Below are 16,787 nucleotides of genomic sequence, written 5' to 3'. Positions count from 1 at the left end.
CTGCACCACTTACCCCAAATATATTATAACATTTACAATTTCCTTTCAAAATAACACTGTCAAAGTATGTCAGAGTGGGTTCTTTCAATCCCAGCCACAGACATGCGGATGCTTCAGAGAGGAAGTGATGTGAACTCTGAACAGTGTGTTTTTAACAGAGCTCTCCGTTCAGCCGCCTTGAAACGGCTCCTTAGGAAGACAGGCAGACAGGATCCCATCCAGCCTCTGTTCTTCTCTCTCGTTCTCTTTTTTTCCATTTCAAACGTCAACGTCAAGGTGTCTGGATTGCACCTGAAAGCCTTGTGAAAAGTGCAGACACATTTCATGCCTCTACATTCAGAAGAACTTTGCCAGAAGGGATTTGCTCTTAAAAACGGAGTAGAGCAGGGCTGAGGGGTGGTATAAAAATCAATGAGGCTCTTCAAAGGCAACAAGAAAACCAGAGCCTTAGCCCGCAATTAAACAAGAGCGCTGGCGGCAGTCAGGGATGACATACTGCTGTGCAGGTGCCCTCCCCTTCACCAAATCAATTACAGGATCAATACAATGACATGATACTATCCCTTCATGGGAAATGCTACGTGAACTCACTCTACCTGCGCAACACTGTGTTTTAAAGCTCAGTATGTTCATACGATCTCTCACTCAACCCTGTCCTGGCGTACGCCCCGAAACCATGGCGTTCCCTCGCGGCGAGGAAAAGACCCGTCGCTTTTCGTAATCAACTCGGTTCTCTATCGATCTGGAAGAGGGGGGTGGGGGATCTGATGTCACCTTCAAAGTATGAGCTACAAAGTATTAAACAGGATGAGGCTTTGCACTGTTCAGACTGGACGTGGGCAGTTCTGTCACACCCCGCTGCTTTAATGGGGTCAGGAGGCCCCTGCGTCGCCACGGTAACCCTCCCCCCACCCACCCCCACTTCCCAAAAGGGCAAACTCTCAGCAAGAGGGTCACAGCGCCCATCATGATTGAAAAACTCTGCAGGGTGAACCGGGGGTGGTGGGGATGGGGGAGTGTGTGTGTGTGGGAGTGTGTGTGTGTGTGGGGGGGGGGGGAGTGTGTGTGTGTGTGTGTGGGGGGGGGGGCTCCTCTAGACTGATGTTGTCCCCGACTGAGCCACAGTGTGGGGGCTGGATGGGGAGGGAAGTGATGGTCCTGTCCCCCGCTGACACGCACTCACCCCCCCACACCCCCCCACACACACCCCACACACACCCTACACACACCCCCACACACCCCCACACCCCCCACACACACCCTACACACCCCCACACCCCCCCACACCCCCCACACACACCCTACACACCCCCACACACACCCTACACACCCCCACACCCCCCACACACACCCTACACACCCCCACACCCCCCCACACCCCCCACACACACCCTACACACCCCCACACACACCCTACACACCCCCACACCCCCCACACACACCCTACACACCCCCACACACCCCCTGCTGAGGCTGCTTCCGCTCAGTCCTGTCACCACGGCCCACCCAGCCAGACACTGATCTCATCATCTCTCCTGCTAACAAGGCACGTGGAAGCACTGAGCACATCCATGACCACACAAGTGCATGAGCATGGATGTGTCGATGTTACAGTGCAAGTACTCAGACAAACATGTCTTCAAGGGACACTAGGCCCTAGAAGGGACAGCGGTGGCACTGTGACAGTCACGTCCAGCTCTGGTCAGAGTTAATGAGTCCTGACATCCATCTCATCAGGAGAAAGCAGAGGGATTGTGCCGGCGTCGCGACGACGGCCATTGTGTTCACACACAACATTGAACATTTCATTATTCTTGCATGAGCAGAGTGCACCGTATCCCCCTGCCTTCAAACAGATACTCGGCGTTTCGGAAACAAACAAACAAACGGGGCGCCTGGCGAAGTCTGTTTCGGTCTCCCCCTCCCTCCAGGACTGCTCTTAAAGACTCGCCCACTGTTTTCATTCCGTCGCTGACATTCTCCCTCATCCTCGACCCCCTTTCCCCGCTCCCTCTGTTATCTGAAATAATGTCAGGGCCTCCTCCTTAGAATCTACTCATCAGAGCAGAAAGAAGCCGGCTCTGACATTGATGACAAAGAAGAAACACCATCTGTGCCTCGCAGGGGGAAAAGGGAGAGAGCAAGAGAGACAGGGAGAACAGAAAGAGCGATAGAAAAGATGGAGAGCGAGGTCAAGAGAGACTGATAGAGACTGAGAGACTGAGAAAGAGAGAGAGAGAGACAGAGAGAGACAGAGACAGAGAGAGACAGAGAGAGACAGAGAGAGAGACAGAGAGAGAGACAGAGAGAGAGACAGAGAGAGAGAGAGAGAGAGAGAGAGAGAGAGAGAGAGAGAGAGAGAGAGAGAGAGAGAGAGACAGAGACTCTGTCTCCCTCATGTCACCCTCGTCAGTGTCATCTCCATCCAAAGCTCAGTGGTAATTACATTCCAGCAGAGGTTAGGGGCGACCGTGTCGCGCACTGCTCTGACGGAAAGTGGACAATTCAAGTGGACAGGAAGGGGGACACACTACACAGGACGTGTCGGGGGGAGCGACATCCCACACACCACCTGAGGAGCAACACTCAGTCATGTTGACACACACACACAAACTATTCATTTATACATTTACTGGGCCATTTATTACTTACATGCATCTAAACTGACCTTTCCCTAATGAGATTCTAAAAAAGATTCCGGGCGACTGCAGAAAGTTCTAGAACGCTTACGGGCGTGAGTGTCTCAGTAAGAAATGGTTCGAGGAGTCCGGAGCGTGTGTTTGTGTTTGTGTGTGTGTGTGTCAGCACAAATGGAAGCGTGACTCAGAGGAGGACACTGGGAGCTGTTGATCCACATTAGAGGAAAGGTAATCCAGAAAAGGCCATCCACTCAGAGCCTCTCTCTCTCTCTGCCCTACAGCATCTCTCACAGACCAAGTCAGCCTACTTACCTAGTTATAACCCACCCACACGCATCTTCACACACGCACACAATGTTACCTAATTAACCCCCTCCACACACACGCTTGTGCGTGACAGAGTTGTAACCCACCCACACACACACACACACACACGTATAGACACGTTACTTAGTTCCAACACACATTAGTGAATAAACCTATTCTTTATATTTAGTCAATTTTGACATGTGACATTTCTGTCAGTACGAAGCTGGGTGTCCATTTTGTCTTGAGTAAGTTGTTTATTTTGGGAAACAAAACAACAGCAGTGACTACATTACTACATTTTCATATGCAAATTGCTTGAACGCAGTAAATAGCAGCAACAATAGTAGTCAACATACACTGACGACATTATTTCAAACCATCCAGAATGTGTCTATTAGACATGGGAAACAGGCCGATTCAGTACAAGTACACTGTCTTCAGACAGCGATAAGCAGTATAAAGCACCATGTCTGCTTGTAGATAAGATACAATCATAAGATTAAGTTCTTTATTTCTAATGAAATCCATAGGAACTCTATTCCAATATCAGTTCTTTGTTGGGATATGTGTGTGTGTTTCTGGTATTTTGCTGCCACCTACTGGACAAAGATATCACACTCATGGAACCGATTGTTCATCAGGCCAAGAGTCATGTGCCCTTCTCATGATTAACTCTTAACTCTCAACAGTACGACTCCAAACTCTGAGCATCACCAAGGAAGTAAGGCTACAACGCCTAATCCTTCAATACTACTAAAAAAATGTATTTCAATAAAGAAAAAACTACAAATGGCGTCATTCAGATGACCCCCGCTGAGGTCAAGGGGACTTGAGCTGGTCTTCTGTTCCAAAGGAAGCGTCTAACTGAGACCCAGGTTGGGTGTACAGGACCCTCCTCCTGCAGGTGAAGAGTGATCCCCTCCCCCCCTGGAAGGCCCTGTCCCAGGGGTCGTCTCTGGGGCGTGGAGGCCTGCCGGCCGGCCTTCTGGTTGGCACGGCCAGGGGCCCAGGGGCCCAGGGGTCTCTGGGTCAGTACTGCAGCAGCAGCTCCAGGGCCTCCTGCTTCACAGAGGCAGCAGCGTGCCACTGCACTCCAGGCCCTCCCAGGCTGGTCTCCCAGCAGTCATATCCACAACCCCGCAGGTCCTCAATGGTGTTCTGGACCACTGAGCTCTCCGTGTCTACACACACACACACACACACACACACACACGTGGGTGCACAGACACACACACAGGCACCAAACGCACACACAAAATATAAACACAAAATAGCACAGTGAGCTAGGCGACACTAGTTACGGTGCCAAACTAACAACATGATTCTTTAGCGGTTAACCAAACCCGGTGATGTGGGCAGTGCGGTGCATGTGTCAAGGAGCCGGTGAGAGCGTTCTTTGTGTGCTCTGGAAGGGGCCCACGGTTTATGACTTCACAACCAAAGACTGTGAGCAGGGCAGCCCTGAGAGAGGAGGTGGCTGAGGAGCTGGTGCAGTAGGCACAACAACAGGCTGAAAGGAGACCCCAGCCAACAAGACTGGTGACCCTCAACACTGGGAGCTATGGAGCCAGCCTCTACAAACACAGGAACACAGTTTACCTTCTTCTGTCACTCAAACCACCAGTGTTACCAGCTCAGGGCTCTTTTCAACACAATGAGGAAGAGGGTAAGGGGGGGGGGGGCGGGGGGGACGTACAGATTGGGGAGGAACTTCTTAATAGCTGCAAAGCGCAAAACAGCGACACTTGCTTCCGAAAAAACGCACATCCACATCATTTAGGGCTATATTTAGGGGGTCTATGACTTATTAAAATGCAATGAGTTCAAGGCTGCGGGCATAAACAAAATCAACTCTACAAATTCAAGCAGGTTCCTGGTTTTGCGTGTGTGCGTGTACGAGAGCGAAAGTGAGAGAGAGAGAGAGAGAGAGAGAGACAGAGAGACAGAGAGAGAGAGAGAAGTGAAAGAAGTGAAAACAGTGCCCTCCAACTCATCAGCCCCGTGATAGCCTGTCACTCAGAGAGCGGAGGCCCGACAGGGGAGCGGGTGATTCAAGGTGACAGGAGAGGAAGTCTCCCCTAGACACACCTCAGCCCAAACCAATCTGTGTCGGGGCCGTATAATCAGCCTGAGCGAGCCATTTCACACATCTCTCTCTCCTTAATGGGGTCAGCATAACAGATAGTGACAAGCAGGCCGACAGCAGCCACACCTTGACGGGAACACAACGCACAGACCGTGGATCCACTCCGTACCTCATCTTATTCTGCTCAGCGGTGCCCTCCCCAGGGCTCGCAACTAACTGTTTCCCCTCACGGTACCGTCCAGAAGGGCAAAATGAACCGTCCCAAAACTGAACTTGACCTGTCACAAAATGTAAACTCTTGTGTTTTTGTATTTTGACATGGTTCTAGGTTATTTAACCTTGACACTATTTAAGTCATTCATACAGTCCTGAGGCTCAAATCAATGTCTGAATTTAAACGTGAACACAATAGAATACACAATTGTCTTGCTTAATTCATGGTGGGGTTAACACAATTCTTGGTGTGGCTGTAGCCCAACTAAACCAAAGCCCAAGTCATTCCCTGATGCCGCCCATGTGGGTAGTAGCTGTATGTTTTGCGTATCTTCAAACTTGATACTACTCGATTGAAGGTGGTTAAACGAGCAATAACAGGACCCACATGGCTAATGTAACTGCCAAAAAGGGAAGAAAAAAAATCCTAACATATCAGTATTGGAATTTAAGGTTTTGATAAAGGTGTGTATCTACATATTAAAGCGCAATGTTTGTGACAATGTTTATTTGTATTAGCTCTACATCCACAATTTTGTGAAATTCTTGACGAGTGTCTCTACCAAGAGCTAGCCGGTCGATAAGGTCAATGTTTTTTGACGTTTTGTTTTGGTTACTAGCGAATAAACCCATATGACTATGACTGGCTGTGGTTTTGGTTGTTCAGAGCTTCGAGGCAGGTAGTGTGACAGCCCTGGTTAGAGTGTGAGGCGGGTACCTGGTCTGAGCAGGGTGATGCCACAGCCCCCTCCCCCGGCGCCCGTCAGCTTGCTGTGGAGGCCCCTGGCCAGGGTGAGCCGGCACAGCACGTCCAGGGCTGGGTGGCCCACGCCCATCACATCCAAGTGGTGCTGGTTGATGTCGATCAGCTCCTGTAGCCAACATGGAGAAGCACCTTCACCGTCAATGCTAGCTAGCGACCCTGCAACACTCACAAGTTGAGCTACCCTCAGGTAAGAAGGATCACAAGAAATATTAGGAAGGCATTCCAAAATGATTAGTATAAAATCGTCAGTTATGATCCTATAGATTTGCTAGTCATGGTCTAAGGACAGCAGCGAGGCTGCCATGCTGCAGACCTAGCCGGCCCAGAAACAGACACAGCGCCCCCTCCAGGGCACTGCGGGGGAGGCCTACCTCCAGAGCGCTGTAGTGCTCAGCAGTGGAGGACACCCTGCTCATGTCTGACAGAGTCTGCTCACACGTACGGGAAACAGCATCCACAGAGTCCAGCACGGGCGTCAGGACCGAGGGGAACTACACATGGGAGGACAGCATCCAACCTGATTAGTTAGACTACACATGGGAGGACAGCATCCCACCTGATTAGTTAGACTACACATGGGAGGACAGCATCCCACCTGATTAGTTAGACTACACATGGGAGGACAGCATCCCACCTGATTAGTTAGACTACACATGGGAGGACAGCATCCCACCTGATTAGTTAGACTACACATGGGAGGACAGCATCCCACCTGATTAGTTAGACTACACATGGGAGGACAGCATCCCACCTGATTAGTTAGTCAACGACACGACAACACCTGATCTTACATCGACCGTGTTTGGTCTCATGCCAGGCAGACACGTATGCCCCGGGGAATTTTTGTTTGCGTTTCTGCGAAAAACGGTGTGTTTCACGGAAGCCTGAAGGGGGCTAATTACGTTTATAAATACCTGAAGTGTAAGTCGTGATTAAAACACCCTGGCCACGACACTGATAGTCTGACACAACAACCCCCCGCCCCCCCCCCCCTCTCAGAGCCGGCACACCTGCTGGCGTCGTCAAGGCAACGGCACACAGGGGCGCGGGCTGAGGGGTTCATTTCCATGTTTTATGAAGGCGCACGGCGCCCAGGGCCTGGAGTGTCTTGGCCCCGCACACAAGCACCGGTCATTACATTAATTACAGAGGAGAGGGCCATCACACAGGGGGAAAGCAGCCATTTTTTAGCACCTTGTTAATTTTGTCCTTCACTCCGGCGACAAGCACCTTGGTGCTGCGGGGGACTTTAGTGTTGGTGAGTAGGATCCTCAGCACGGGGACCCTGGAAGTGGAAAAAACAGACTGTGACTCAGTGACATCGCCGTGATCCTCGTTGGAGACCCTCAGCTCGGACTGGGCACGTCCACGCCAGCTGGGAGTCCCACTTCCAGAGGCCACGGAACACACTAGAAAACAAGTGCGGGCAAAGCTTGTTGACTTTGATGTAAACGCTGCTCGGCACAGTACCTGCTCAGAGGTGTGATCTTCCCAGAGTGATACCTCAAAATGCCCCCTAGGACGAGTCACAAACACAGTTAGAAATGGATGGGGATTGATTCGACCTTACAGTCTGGCTTATATGTGTCTGTATGAGAAACTTGAGTAAGCAGGTGTAAGGGTGTGTGTGTGTGAGGGTGTGTGTGAGGGTGGTGCAGTGTTACCCCATGTCCCCACAGCGTTGTCCACCCCCGAAGGGTTCCCATGGATCACCCTTTCACCCTGGAACGCCCACCTGTTGATCAGCTGCAGGTCATCCTCCCCCCACCTGCCGACACACACACACACACACACACAATATTAAAGTAAGTGACATGCACAAGCCACTTTCTGCCCATACTTAGACTGAACATCTACAGTTCCTCCCTGCAGTGGCTCCCTGTAATCGAATCCCCTCCCCCCTGCTGCAAAACAACCCCCCCCCCCCCTCCCCACACACACACAGATCCTGTGTTCCCTCTGGTTACCTGGCTGTGTCCTCCTGATTGGCCGGGGGGCAGGGGACGTCCCCGCTGGCAGACAGCAGCGCTGCAGCCAGACACACAGAGAAAGCAGCGCTGGAGCCCAGGCCCGCTCCTGTAGGCAGCTCAGACCACACCGCCACCGTCAGGCTGGGCAGGTCGCTGTCCATCAGCCCGGAGCGCCAGGGGGAAAAAAAACACACAGTCCAATCAATTCCAATGCATTACCGAGTGCTTGCTTTTTGCCAGAGCAACAATCGTTGTACGTAAAAGCCTCCAAATGTCGTTTCAGCCTCATGAGACAAGCGGAGGAGACAGGGAGATACACAGCTTTGCTTCCCATTAGGAGCGGCTAGCGTTTATACATGCGAACGAGGCCTGAACCACAGAACTGTCAAGTGTTTGTGGCAGCCGGCTTGTAGGCAGTCAGGAGGATAGTCTGAACTAAACCGGCCTGCTCCTCGCTCCCCCCGCCCCCCCCCCCCTCGAGGGACAAACTATCCAGACTGGTTAGGAAGTGCTGCTGTGCGGCCCACTGCCAGACTCTCATTAGTGTCTGCCTTGTCAGAGCTCGTCTCCCCTCCAGCCCACGCCAGCGCCGTGTCAGCCATGATTACCGCCGGACCACGACTCAGATTGCTGATGCTCCACAACATCAGCCCCGCCCGCTACCCGCTACCCCAGACACTGGCCACCCTCACCCATACAGAGTCTTTATAAAGCTTCACCTGCACTTTTAATAGAGGGTCTGTTTTGTTTTCAGTGTTGGTTCCATGATTGTTGGACAGAATTCACCCCAGGGACAGCTTAATGACTATGTTTATTATGTGTCAGGGGGATGTGTCATGTGATGTGCCTCTTACCCTGGTCCTGCAAAGACACACAGGTAGATGTAGAGGAAGGCCAGGGTGGCCATGCTGCGGGTATCCAGATTACCGTTTGACACACCGACAAAGTCACGCAGTCTCGTGACCATTTCGGCATTTAGCTCAGTGAGGCTTTTCAGATCAGCTGTGAATCACAAAGACAAATGAGGACAATTGATAACATCGAAAAGATGTACTGTGTACATCTTCGGTCGATCAGGAAGTCCTCTTGACGTCACTCACCAACAGAGTCTGGTATGAGCTGCTGCAGTTCCGTCACATCCCAGCTCAGGAACGTGTCGATGTTTAAGAGGTTGATGCACACTTTGCCGTTGGATGTGGCACGCAAACGTAAATATGTCCGTAGGTTTAAACTCACCGCCAGAGCCACCTGGATGACAGGACGAATACAATAGTTCTCGTTTCTGTCAAAAAGCTTTTTTGCAAGTCACTGGCCTCTTATCTGACTACTACCAACACAGTAAAATAATCGTCATAAGGCCCCATCCCCCTAAAACAGGTTCCACGCTCTATATGACACATGTACTGTATATTTGGTTCATTGAGAGGAAGGAAGGGATGCTTACCTTGCCATGCACTACCGCATGTTCGCCGTGGAGAATTGCTTTCCCCGGTGCAGACACGATGCATTCCTTTGCGTGCATTTTTTTTAACTAATGTCTGGGGACAAAGTAAAGCAACGTTCAGATACATTAATGTTTTGTTAGCTGGCTTGGTAAATAAAAAAAAACTGGTTGTTAGCGTAACATACGGTAATTAGCTAGCAAGTTAGCCCTAAGTAGAAAAGTCTGTCTTCGTTTCATATTCATGATTTTTTTAAGAGCACACCCAGATTACCGTTGATTTTACCGGTGCACACGGGTGATAAAACGGTTAAATCCCATAATCTACTGAAGCTTCTTGGTCTGTGAATCAAGTTTTGACATTAGACAGCTGATTGTCAACACAACCACGCTAAGCATGCCTTTGCCTGCCACAACCTATCAGCGCTCGAACTCATATGTACATATCCTTCCCTATCCAATCGGGATTGCGATCTCTCCCTCGTGCCATTGGTCGTGTGATGAAGAGACCGCCCCACAATCTACGGGTGCTCCGGACAGACAGAAAATACGGTCGCTTTTATTGGTCGCTATCTTCATGTGTTCAGCTCAGTTAGGTAAAACATGGCTTCATTGATTACCAAACAAGCTAATCTACGTTGTATCTTTTTGACAGGGAAATGTCTAAGTGGGAATTGGACAAATACATTATTTGGATCACAACGAAGGTGGCTGCGTATACTTATTTTATGCTATTCTATACTATCATGTTTCTACACAGCTAACTTGCTAACGTTAAGGTTATTATGTCTACAACCACAGCATTGTGTCCTTTCAGATATAAGCGAGAAACTATGTAACCGTAAGTGCTGCCTTCGGGTCACATGACCAAAAGGTTCATAACGAACCATCGTTGTGTTTACCCAATTTTACCCAATACAAAAGCAAATAAAAATAATTTTCTTTTAACCTTCGCAATGTGGGGGGTCTGAGACAGCCCAACGGTTAAAAGAAAATGCTTGACTTTGTTTTTGTATGCGGTAAAGTTGTTGCAAACGACGGTTGGTCACAATGACTGATGGGTCAGAATGACCCGAAGATAACACAAGGGTTAAAACGATTAAACCAGTTAATTTGATGCTTTCATTTCCATGAAAGCACAGTGATTAAAACTTCAGTCTAACGCTGCCTTACCTATACCCCCAGTTATGCTACAGAGGGAGACAGTAAGATCCCCAAAATATACACTAAAACTGGAGACAAAGGTGAGTTTAAGGCTTTGAGGCACTGCTCATTGTCACTTTTGTTCCAAATGAAACTCGCCTCATCCTCTCACCGTCCGCAGGTTTCTCAAGCACATTCACGGGAGAGAGAAGACCGAAGGAGGATCATGTTTTCGAAGCGCTCGGAACAACGGACGAGTTGGCATCGGCTATAGGGTGAGTACGTCACAAATTACGTCTTGACCCTTGACCTTGCTCTTCTAAGGGAAATACTTCAAACTTGTGTTGTCCTCGACAGGTTGGCCAGAGAGTTTTGCCTTGACAAAGGTCATACGTTCACAGACCAGCTAGACAAGGTCTGAGTTTCAACCCTTACTTCAGTGAACTTTGGACAATTGATAAACATATACTATTGAACTTTTAACATGGTGCCAATTTTTTTTTTTATCCTCACCCCACAGATTCAATGCGTGTTACAAGACGTGGGATCAAATATTGCCACACCTCGGTCATCCGCAAGAGAAAGTCACATAAGTATGTTCAGGATTGTCCCAACATCCCAGCCTGTGTTCTATTGGGATGCAACATGGTCGAGATGTTAATTTCACTCTTTTTTTTTTTACAGAGAAAACCAAATTCAGTCCTCAGCCAGTAACAGACCTGGAGAACTGGATCGATGCCTTTACAGTAGAGCTCCCACCACTGACTAACTTCATCTTACCCGTAAGTCCTTACTGGTACTGTAGACCATATCTATGGAACACATCTGGACAGCCAAGTCCTACAGCCCTTAAGTAGGCGTAAGGCATCATGGTCTGTTTGTGAACAGTGTTAGGATATTGTGTATCGTCAGTCCTCGACCTGCTTATGACCCCTGTGTTTCAGTCGGGAGGAAAGAGCAGCGCTGCTCTGCACGTAGCGCGCGCCGTGTGCCGGAGAGCTGAACGCAGGTCTGTTTCACCTGCAGCCAATTAGTCTCGACCTGCCGTTTCCAAGAGCTCCCGAACAACCAAACATTCCGATCTTGAATACTGCAGGAAAACAAGTGCAGAATCTGTTTAACAGCCACGTGTTTTTATTCCAGCGTCGCTCCCATCGTCCGTTCAGGAGAAGCAGATCCTGATGTGGCCAGATTTCTGAACAGGTATAGAAACCCGAATGTCTGGTGTTAGCACTGGGTATACTGTATATGATATTAATCATCTGTATTCAGAACATGCTGTGCTGCTGACCAACTTCAACCTTGCGTCCTCCTTCAGACTGAGCGACTACCTGTTCACTGTGGCCAGATTTACAGCTATGAAAGAGGGCAACTCAGAGACTATCTACAAGAGGCCTGAATGACGAGTCTTTCTGAAAACAGATGGACATGCCAATAAGACTGAATTCATCACAGATGTGGTCATGTGAGCGCATAATCATGACATCATGTTTTGAATAAAGACTTGCCTGAATTGGATACAGACACAAATACACAGATCATTTTGTTTGATGAATGTGGATGCCATCTATCAACACCAAAATACTTTATGCAAAGGACTCAATCATTATTTCATTTTTAATTATGAGCATCAGGAAATGTTTATATTTCAGAATCAGCAATCAGGCACACATTGCTAGATATGAATTATTAATCATGTATTTACAGCATGTTTATCACCATAAGAGGAAAATGATGTATTTCAGAGCAAAGTTAATAGCTTGTTTAGGAATAGATCCTTTAGAATAGTAATTACACTTAAGACAAAGCTTGATTATATAACCAGCTGAAAGCGCAATTAATTCAACACTTCTCAAGATCAGACAGCCTTTAAATAGATCAGTTCTGCATCGTGTCGGCACACAACTTCAAATTTCATACGTATCGTTTAATGTTCTACCAACAGCATAGTGCATAAACTGACAACCCCCACAGCATAGTGCATAAACTGACAACCCCCACAGCATGACATCGCCCACCAGACAACCACCCTCACCATCTACTTTGCTGTGCTAAGTGACACATCTGGACTGCCGGGGCAAAGGCCACACCGACCCTGGGTCCACGGCTCCGTCCGCAGCGCTCCCACACCGCCTCACAGGATCTGGCACCACCCCTGGCTCCTCTGGGACAGGGAGCTGGCCCAGGTCATCAGAGACAGGTTGCGCTCCTCGAAGGGCGGGTAGCGCAGGTAGGTGACGCACTCGATGCGCGTGCTCCTGAGCAGGCAGGGCTTCTTGTGGGAGAAGGTGTCGAAGCTGTAGCGGCCGTGGTATGAGCCCATTCCGCTAGAGCCTGGCACATTCAAAACACAACACCGGGGGTCGTTTGAGAAACGCTGACTGACTGGGGAGGTGGTGGAGTGGCCGAGTCATCAACACAGCACCTGCCGCTCTCAGATGAAACACGCGGTCGTGATGCAACGCCGACCAGGACTTACCCACTCCCCCGGAGGGAAGGACCACCATCAGACTCTGCAAGATGCTGTCGTTGGAGCAGAAGCTTCCGCTGGAGGTCTCGCTCATCAGCCTGGAGATCACCTGCAGGGGTGAGAGACGGCGGTGGGGACGGGGTGAGGAGGTCTCCACATCTTCACACTACGGCATAACAACACGTCACTTGATGTGGTTGCTGGTCAGGTGCGTTTGACACGGCGGTGCACAGGGCGCCGTGGCGACCTTCACCTTGCTGTTGCTGGAGTAGGCGTACACACAGAGGGGTTTTTCCCGCTGGTTGATGAAGGCGACGGCCTCGTCCACGCTGCACACCGTCAGGATGGGGAGCACGGGGCCCAGCACGTCCTGCTGCATGATGGGGTCTGACGCCACCACCTCCGTCAGGACCGTCGGAGCTTCAGGGGAAACACGCAAAGGACACAGACACTTGAATAACAATATCCTAGAAAATAATTTCAATTGAATAATATAGTAGAAAATCACAGTGACATCAACAAATAATTTCAAATGAATGAATATATATGAATTCATAAGAATATAGACAATTCTTTTAATTTCATAAATATTTGAAATATGAATTATTATTTTTTTTTGTTAACACTCTCCCCTACCTATGTATTTCTCTGCTTCGTTCACCTGCCCCCCCACAGCCGCCTTGCCAGACCTCAAGAGCAGGTCCCGTGTGCGGTTGAAGTTCTCCAGGTTGACCATCCGTCCGAAGCTACTGGACTCCCGGGGGTCTGTGCCGTAGAACTGCAGCATGCAGCAGCGTAGGGCCTGGAACAGCCGGCTCTTGGCCTCCTCATGACACAGGACGTAGTCCGGCGCCACCATGCTCTGCCCGGCGTTCTGGAAGCGCGCCCAGGCGATGCGGCGAGCTGTGGTGTTGATGTCACACTGCTGGTCCACGTAGCACGGGTTCTTACCGCTCAGGACCAGGGTGACGGGAGTGAGGAGGGGGGCTGCTGCCTGGGCCACCCTGATCCCATCCTCCCTGTTTCCTTGGATGGACCCATGTGGGCCGGGGGGGGGGAGATCATTAGAACCACAATTTCCTTCCCCACGCAAGAGCACAGGGAGCTAAAGGTACAATGACGTTATTTCAGTGCATCAGTGGTGGTCTGAACTTCTCAAGGAGGTTTGTGTTTGCTACTTGTCATTCAGCTGCCTGTGAACTCTTGCTAGGCTACCGAACTACCCAGACTACACATGGGTAGTGTATGTGGTATGTGGTGATTCAGCAAGACACACGTTTACCCGCTATACAGTGACTGAAATAAAAAAATACTAGAGCTATCAGTTTAACCCTTTGCTAATCGTTACCTGTAAAGAAGACATGATCAAATTTCAGGTCCACGACTTCAGCCAAGTCAGTCACCCCTGCCAGGATCACGTGGAAGCACTCCTTCAGAAGAGAACACGGGAGTCAGATGGCTGAGCGGTGAGGGAATCGGGCTAGTCTGACGGTTGCCGGATCGATTCCCCACCGTGCCAAATGACGTTGTGTCCTTGGGCAAGGTACTTCACCCTATGTGCCTCGGGGGAATGTCCCTGTACTTACTGTAAGTCACTCTGGATAAGAGCGTCTGCTAAATGACTAAATGTAAACACACCGAGTTTGGTACAAGAGCAGGTGCCACATTTCAGACGAGTCTCGGTTTCAAACCAGCGGGGGAAACGCCATCCTCCAGGGAACACACACATCAGGAGCCACTCACGGTGTCGAGGTAGGAGGGGACGAGACGGTGAAGGAGCTCCGCCGTGTGAGAGCAGTGTTCTGACGGGTTGAGGATGGCGCAGTTTCCTGCAAAAGCACAACACAACAGATCTGACACGTGCCGCTGACACAAACGCCTTCGTTGACACAAACCTACGACGAGCGACACCCATCAGATCTCCGGCCATCTTCACCTGCGGCGATGGCCCCCACAAGGGGCACCAGACAGAGCTGGGCCGGGCTGTACCAGGCCCCCACGACCAGCACCACCCCCAGGGGCTCACTGACCACCAGAGAGTCGTCCAACGTGGTCGCCTACGCCGTCACAGGACCCAGGAAAGAGGGGCTCATGTGAGTCAGTGAAAATAAAACCACAGTCATGAGTCACAGTCATCATCAGTTGACATGCTGGGTGAATAAAGATGGATGAGCTCAGTCTAAGCCGGGACTGAACAAGGAACGCCTGAAATTCCCACCCCTAATCTCTCTAGAGAACACACGTGCCGTCTCCCGGCAACAAAGCAAAGCATTGTGTGGAGCTAGCCCAATCAGATCGTCTTAGACCTACATAACACCACGTAAACAAGGCCGGGGCGGGTGTTGATAGCTTTTCCATATGACAACCCATGTTCTCGTCATTCCCTTTTCAAGCGAGTGCCATCTTACCAGGTTTTTTTCAACCCGCTGTGGCTCGATCCACTTCATGAGGTTGTTGATGGCGTAGAGAGCCTCGTTCTTCACCGGCATCAGCTCTGACAACACCGTCTCAAACCGGGGCTGGCACACCACAGCAAAACAACAACAACACGTCTCAGAAACCACGCAATAGCCTACCTGTACAAGGCGACCAGACGTTTCCCGTCATCAGCGTCCAGGAGGGTTTCTCACCTTGTGGAGGTCTCTCCCGAGCGCGTCCACAAAGTCACACTCGTGCTCCGTCAACATGCGCAGGATGGCCTCCAACTGTGCCAGTCTGAAGCTCTCCTTCAGAGTGCGTCCAGCCTGGAAGGCAGCTCTCGCCCTCTTCAGAAGCTCAACACTCTCCAGAGCGTTGGTCTTCAAGCAGGGCTCCCCAAGTCTGGTCCTGCACCACACAGATGGCTCACTTTGTTACTGTAAACATCACATACCTTTCAAATGTGGGACAAAGTCAGGGCAAATTACAGACAAATACTACCATTATTAACCATGACCCACCCTCTTGAGCTATACCTCACTACTTTAGTACATGATCACATTTAGTACCGTCTGCATGTTAGCCGTCCGTTCCTCTTGCATGTATAACACGCTCTGGCTTTCCCACCCATGTTGCTCCTGTACAGTAATTCTGTAGAATGTGGGCCTCTTAAATATGTTTGCAGTTTTAAATCTATTAAAGGGTCTAGTTAGGACAGCCCACAGAGTAAGGGGAGAGTGTCAAGAGAATTCAGCCAATCATAAAATGAATACAAAGACAGCCATCAGAAAATGGTACCCCAAACGTTTACCTTCAATCACCCTACGCTGCACTTGGCGACACGGATAAAAACTAATATTTACGCTGTTGTCAGTGAAACTCAAAATTACAATTAACTTAACATTTTCAAGAATGCTTTACAAAGTAGTGTACAGAATCGGAATAAGTCTCCAAAGTTTTCCTCGCACTCTTACCTGCGTAAGGCTTTGAACCATCGCGTTGGAGAAGGACTTGGCGGACTGGTCATGATTCACGGAATGGTCAATTGTTGATTTTTCCCCAAGGCCCGTGATATACGGAACGCTGTAGACCTTTAGCCGGTTTGTAAAATTCGATTCGAGCCTGCGCACTAACACCATAATCCACTCACCCAAACGTTTGGTAAAATAATCGCTTGTTGTTCTCACACATAAATTCATCCAAAACTGACTAATTTAAGCTTCATAACAAGGGCAGCTGTCCATGTCATATAAACTGAGGCGTCTGATTTTTAGTCATTGTTTGAACTTGCGCTGCAGCGCTCAATACTGGATGACGAAAATCAGAAATACC

At 49.7% G+C, this 16,787-nt stretch overlaps 3 protein-coding genes across 7 annotated transcripts; 1 reads left to right on the top strand and 2 right to left on the bottom strand.

Moving 5' to 3' along the window:
* Window positions 1–3,182: 3,182 nt before the first annotated feature.
* mvk (mevalonate kinase) lies at window positions 3,183–9,835 on the bottom strand. 5 transcript variants are annotated; one of them, XM_084689986.1, is made up of 12 exons: window positions 9,699–9,835; window positions 9,428–9,521; window positions 9,084–9,231; window positions 8,838–8,985; window positions 7,981–8,136; window positions 7,678–7,781; window positions 7,484–7,529; window positions 7,208–7,298; window positions 6,385–6,504; window positions 5,966–6,119; window positions 5,204–5,312; window positions 3,964–4,129 (listed from the first exon to the last, which is right to left on the bottom strand). In XM_084689986.1, the coding sequence occupies exons 2-12, from the start codon at window positions 9,503–9,505 to the stop codon at window positions 4,096–4,098; spliced, it is 1,188 nt and encodes a 395-aa protein (XP_084546112.1). In that variant the 5' UTR covers window positions 9,506–9,521; window positions 9,699–9,835; the 3' UTR covers window positions 3,964–4,095. The 5 variants fall into 5 exon arrangements, with proteins under 5 accessions (XP_084546108.1, XP_084546111.1, XP_084546109.1 ...); XM_084689982.1 differs by lacking the exon at window positions 5,204–5,312 and having other exon boundaries at window positions 3,183–4,129; XM_084689985.1 differs by lacking the exon at window positions 5,204–5,312 and having other exon boundaries at window positions 3,183–4,129; window positions 9,711–9,828.
* A 139-nt stretch (window positions 9,836–9,974) lies between these two features.
* mmab (metabolism of cobalamin associated B) lies at window positions 9,975–12,085 on the top strand. The gene is made up of 9 exons (XM_084690781.1): window positions 9,975–10,131; window positions 10,610–10,668; window positions 10,749–10,842; window positions 10,925–10,982; window positions 11,088–11,160; window positions 11,252–11,349; window positions 11,512–11,576; window positions 11,711–11,770; window positions 11,886–12,085. The coding sequence occupies exons 1-9, from the start codon at window positions 10,028–10,030 to the stop codon at window positions 11,968–11,970; spliced, it is 696 nt and encodes a 231-aa protein (XP_084546907.1). The 5' UTR covers window positions 9,975–10,027; the 3' UTR covers window positions 11,971–12,085.
* A 111-nt stretch (window positions 12,086–12,196) lies between these two features.
* On the bottom strand, window positions 12,197–16,775 carry aldh3b4 (aldehyde dehydrogenase 3 family, member B4). Its single transcript, XM_084690780.1, has 10 exons — window positions 16,430–16,775; window positions 15,668–15,863; window positions 15,446–15,556; window positions 14,974–15,094; window positions 14,781–14,866; window positions 14,386–14,467; window positions 13,674–14,063; window positions 13,291–13,457; window positions 13,047–13,146; window positions 12,197–12,901 (listed from the first exon to the last, which is right to left on the bottom strand). The coding sequence occupies exons 1-10, from the start codon at window positions 16,480–16,482 to the stop codon at window positions 12,702–12,704; spliced, it is 1,506 nt and encodes a 501-aa protein (XP_084546906.1). The 5' UTR covers window positions 16,483–16,775; the 3' UTR covers window positions 12,197–12,701.
* Window positions 16,776–16,787: the final 12 nt, after the last annotated feature.

This window comes from Hypomesus nipponensis, chromosome 24, assembly GCF_054491055.1.
Source record: "Hypomesus nipponensis isolate SF chromosome 24, ASM5449105v1, whole genome shotgun sequence".
Taxonomy (NCBI): domain Eukaryota; kingdom Metazoa; phylum Chordata; class Actinopteri; order Osmeriformes; family Osmeridae; genus Hypomesus; species Hypomesus nipponensis.
Note: the sequence above shows the minus strand (reverse complement) of the source record. Positions and strands in the feature narration are given on the sequence as shown.